General features: G+C 49.2%; 1 protein-coding gene across 5 annotated transcripts in view; it reads left to right on the top strand.

Moving 5' to 3' along the window:
* Positions 1–4,167: 4,167 nt before the first annotated feature.
* The window catches only part of PKN3 (protein kinase N3), an 11,076-nt gene continuing 10,289 nt past the window's right edge, over positions 4,168–4,954 (top strand). The window contains exon 1 of one of the 5 annotated variants that reach the window (XM_029920146.1): positions 4,168–4,477. In XM_029920146.1, the coding sequence (XP_029776006.1) occupies positions 4,454–4,477 (24 nt within the window). In that variant the 5' untranslated portion in view covers positions 4,168–4,453. Of the gene's footprint in view, positions 4,478–4,540; positions 4,813–4,954 lie in introns of those variants that run through there. The other 4 variants (XM_029920148.1, XM_029920149.1, XM_029920144.1 and 1 more) reach the window with 4 other exon arrangements.

The raw sequence follows: 4,954 nt of genomic DNA, 5'->3' as shown, positions 1-4,954 counted from the left end.
AAAAAAACTTAAAAAAATGGGGTTATAGAAGGTCAGCAAAGGGTGGGTTTGAGATGTTTGGGTGGGTTAAGTGGGCATTTTGACAACATGGCTTCTCCTTTGGCATGTTTAATTGTGATGTTTCACGGACATCCTTGCAGTTGAAGATGACACTTTTAAAATAAAATTCTCTCCTAATGATGACTTGAGCCCTGCCACTCGATGGGAGAATCAGCAGAACCTGTAGGATCTTATTTGGAATTGACATTCTCTTGTAATTTTGTTCCTGTTTATTTTTAAATTTTCTTTTTGTTTCACTGGAAAGGAAAGATGCTCAGTTTTAAACGTTAAAAGTGTACAAGTTGCTTTGTTACAATAAAACTAAATGTGTACACAAAGGATTTGATGCTTTTCTCTCAGAACAGGTGTATTTAATTATGATTTTCCAAGTTTGACTTGTAACATATTGTCAAACTTTGTCACCCTGACTCCGTATTTTTTGATACGCACTTTGCAGGGTGACCTCAGGGCTTGCGTGGACTGAGAAAGGGATTTTAATCAATGTATTAGCGTCTCCAAATCCGGGAACCATCATGGGTACGATTTGCTGTCAGTTTCTGAAATCGTCCACCTCGTTCGGGGCACCAGATTGCTCAAAAGTCCGTTCTGATCATGTTGTGCCCGTGATTTGTATCTCAGATTGGCATTTTAAAAAACGGGCCTTTATTTACCTGGATCTAATAATCGTGCCTGCCACCACCGGTGCTTAATGCCGAATCCCACAGGGCAGTTCCTGGCGCGCCCTCGCTGGCGCTGGGAGGTGGGGCTGAGAAGACCAACTCACAGACCAGAAGTCCCTGTTGGTGGTAAACTCAGGAGTACTTTTGTCTCAAAGTACTAGCTGTTTAGCCTATAGCTCTCAAGTGAGGCCTGTCTGTGTGAAGCTAGTGAGAAGGACGGGCTCAGCTCTGCTAAATGCCACTGCGCATAGAATAACGTTTTGGGAAGCTACCTAAATGCATAAGCTTTTTAATGCTGTAAATTATAGTAGCTAAAATTAAATGCCACTTAACTTTTTCAGAGATGATTTCATGGACAGCCTGGTCAAAGTTTTTTGATGTATAAAAAACTTTATAAATGGAACTATCCCATCGATAGGCAAAGTGTAATGAAAACCTGTCGCGATGGGTAGTATGTAATTTCTGCACAGGTCATGTTTAGTAATACATCACTGTATACCGGTCAGGAATCTTGCTCCAATAAAGGAACATAAAGATTTTTTTCTGACTGGGGTCATTCTCCTTGATTTGTAGAGAACTGTTGACTTGCTTTTGAATTGGGACGATAAGCTAGTTTTTCTGTGTGGCTCGTGTTCCTAGTGACTGGGGAAGGGGGTAACTTCAAATGGTTCGGTCTAGCAGAGGTAACATCTCTACGGAAGGGTATGTCTAAGGGTCGTGGGGAAAAAACCTTGGGAATGTCCGTGAAGGGGTTGAGTATTTTCATAACGAAGTCAATGTTTAAAGGACTTCGCTGGGGGGTGGGGGAATAGTCACTCAAATGAATTATGAAGTCAGCCTGTAATTTCTGTTTTCACAGAATTAACAGCTTTACTAAAAGTGACAGACCGGCTGGTCAGGTAGTCTCTTAGAGGTCCCATTTAACCAGACTGTAGAATGTTCTTTTACTTTTGGGAATATAGTTAAAAGAAATAGTCCTTAACAAGATAAAAGCCCGCCCAACTGTTGCGATCACCTTTTAGACTGCTCTGCCTACAAATGCTGTGAAGGAATGCTAGGCCCAGAGGAAGGAAAGTGGCTGCGGAGTAGCAAATGTGCTTTGGGCCCAGTTGCAAAAGAAGTTCTCAGGCTGACCCTTAGGCAAGTGTGTAAAGTGTCAGATAAATGGCTTAAAGCTCCTTTGCTCCGAGGACATTTCAAAAGAAAAGGGTAAATGGTGACCTTTCGTAGTTTCCCTGGGAAGGGGGCACCGTCTTCCAAAGCTGTGCCAAACTTTCTGAGGGACCAGCTACATGAACTGGAGCTTGGGGGATAGTAGCTGGTGATGCATGTTTACATTTAACGTCAAACCTAACGGAATATTCTATTTTAGACCATCACTACGGTTGAGATTATTTGTTTCTCTTATGGCCCGATTTCTAAAAGACTTAACTGTTCTCTGACCTCTGTGATCTGCCCCTACAGTTTCACCCAGCTCTGGCTCTAGGATGTAGAGTTTAAATGGTCCACAAGCCTGCCTCTCTCGGCAGGCTGACATTTGCTAAAGCCTGTTTCACTTGTGTTAGCTCTGGTTGCTAAATTCAAGTTACAACGTTTTGACTTGATGGATTTGGGGGGCCTTTGGGCTTTAGAGGATTCTTAGTCATCGGTGTTTCTGGATTAATTTTTGGTAATCTTTATGATCATTACTGATTTATAATAATTGGTTTCATGGTTTCACTTGGTCCCAGAAACATAGGTTTGGTTTTTCTCCCTTTTCTGTTAGGTTTTACTATGAACTCTTTCTGGCTCATGCGAGAATGAAATTCTGTTGCAAAGAGTGAAGACTTTCAGGATTTCCTGAAGATCAAGACAAGTTCTTAGGAGACCAATGCGTAGCCATTCCAAGTCTATCCCCTTCCCCGCCACCCCCCCAGCAGTGACCGTTTCCTTCTGAATGTGTGCTGTGTTTGCGAAGACTTAGCAAGTTTACTTTTTAGCAGGTCGGAGGGAAAAAGGATTGCAGTTTTGTGATTAGCATAGTGGAGGGTATGTGCCAAGCTGATTAGTTGGTGACATGTACTCACTACCCAAGAAAGGCGAATCCAAAACGTGGATGGCTTGCTGCTTGCAATGTGGGGAAGGGAAAAATGTATTCAAAGGGAAAAAAATCTAATGTGTCCTGCTAGGAAGTTGTACATTCCTTTCGGCTTGATGTTTTCCTGAGAGTTAGTTTCACGAAGTACGCTGCCACCATCAGACAGAGGCTATCAGACTCCTCCATCAGTCTGGAGGTTCCTTGTTGGTTCATCCAGCCTGGGGTGCGTGGATTCTGCTACTTCTGAACTTTCCCTTATTAACCAGTGAGCCAGTGAACACACAGCAAACTTGGGAAATCATTTCTGAGTTCTTCCACTTTCTTGGCTAGAGGAGTAGATAAATGATTCTCAAGATGGGAGATAGACACCCTCCTGAAAAGGGGGGCTTTGCTAGTTTGTTGTCTTTCCCTCAAACCTATGACCTGCAGTCAGAAGCTGATAGTCTTTTTACTTCTAAGTTACAGTTAACATTCAGCCCAGCACACTGATAATTCTCATTTAAAAGATCCTACTATGTGTCATTACCGTCTAAAAGCCCTTGGCAACTCTGATGTGCCCTTGTGCTGATTAGGGAGTGTAGACACATACCCCACTGAACCAAGCTGCCTTTGCTTATGTTGGTGTCATTTGGTTGGTTTCCTGCTCCAGGACAACCCAGGGTTGTCCGTGGCTTGCCAGTATCGCTTTTTCCACTCCATTGAGAGGGAGGTGGTCAGAGCAAAGTGGGCCGGGCCTGGTGTCTCTCAGTGAAAGCACCTATTACAAGTCAGTAAATCACCCACCTTTGCCACCTACTCAAAGCCCTTTGGACCAGGCTTGAAGTGCTGGTGCAGTGCTGGTTAGCAAGGACACGAAGATTCCTTACAGACAAGCCATTGCCAGGACAGTGCCCACTGGTTGGCTTTCCTGAAGTAATGGCTGTTTCCTACGGTTTTAATGTGTCGTCTTGTTTAGATGGGTGCTTTAGGACAAGGGAAGAACGGTGACTGGCTGAAACAGAAAACTCCACTCTGGCTGACCGGTGGTGGCCTGAGAGATGTTTGTAATTTGTAATTCGGCAGGCTTTGGTTGAGGCTTTACATTCTTATAGTGACTAGACAAGGCCAAGACTCCGTGGGGGAACAGGTTGGGGACTAGCCCATTTTACATCAAGGATCCAAGATGAAGGGAAACTTAGGGGCGGGAACCAGGTGGTGGCATGGCTCCGAGGAAGGGGGCTGACCCAGCCCGGAGCCAACCGGCCGCCCTGGCAGTGTCCCGCGGCCGGCAGGCGGCGCTCTCGCCTCTCGGCCGCCCCTTAGGGCAGCTAGAGAACCCCGGCCCTGGAAATGTCCCTTCCTGCCTTCTGCCGCGGGGAGGGGGTCAGCGGACTCAGGAAAGGGGCGCTGGGCCCCGGAGCCCGCGGAACGTCCCATTCGGGGAAACGCGGGGTCCCGCGGTCGCGGAGTGGGGTCCCCGGCGCCGACCCCTCGCGGCCGAGAGGCGGCGCTGCCCCCAGGTCCCACGAGGGCCAGCGGACCTCGGGAGGGGGCGCCCGATCCCGCCGCTCCGGCTCCGCTTCCCGGGAAGTTTCAAGTTTGAAAGTCCCGGCGGAGGGGCCGGGGCTTCCGGAACCGCGGTGGTCGAGAGGAGGGGCCGAGCTGCCGGAGCGGAGCCATGGAGGAGGGGGCGCCGCGGCAGGTGAAAGACGCCCGGAGAGGCCGGGCTGCGGGCGCGGGCCAAGGGGGTCGGGGAGTCTCACGCCGCGGGCGCCACGAGCTCCGGTCGGGTCCCCTAGATCCGACCCCCAACCCCTCCCTCTCGGGTCCTTTCCCAGCCCCTGCCCCACGCTTTGCTACATGTCGCGTGGCAGAACTAAGCATGGGGGGGGAGTCGTTCGTGCCCCCTGGGAACGTCCCCAGATCACCCCCCAAGTGACTCAGAGCCTCTAGTCAGGCCAGCGCATGAGCACGTCTGAATCCGCAGTCAGGGCCAGCGGGATGGGCCCTAAAGTTTCCCCAAATCGGTTCTTCCAGGTAGGACTGTTAAGACCCGGTGGGAATCTGCCTGAAAAGCAAAAGGGGCCGTGGGGGCCCCTTGGGACGGGTCCTGGGGCGGTGGGGGGCGGGGGGGAGAGGCATGTGTGTGCAGGGGGAGGAGGGCCGGGAGGGGGCCACT

Source organism: Suricata suricatta, chromosome 13 (assembly GCF_006229205.1).
Source record: "Suricata suricatta isolate VVHF042 chromosome 13, meerkat_22Aug2017_6uvM2_HiC, whole genome shotgun sequence".
Lineage (NCBI taxonomy): Eukaryota > Metazoa > Chordata > Mammalia > Carnivora > Herpestidae > Suricata > Suricata suricatta.
This window is presented reverse-complemented; position numbering and strand designations above follow the sequence as displayed.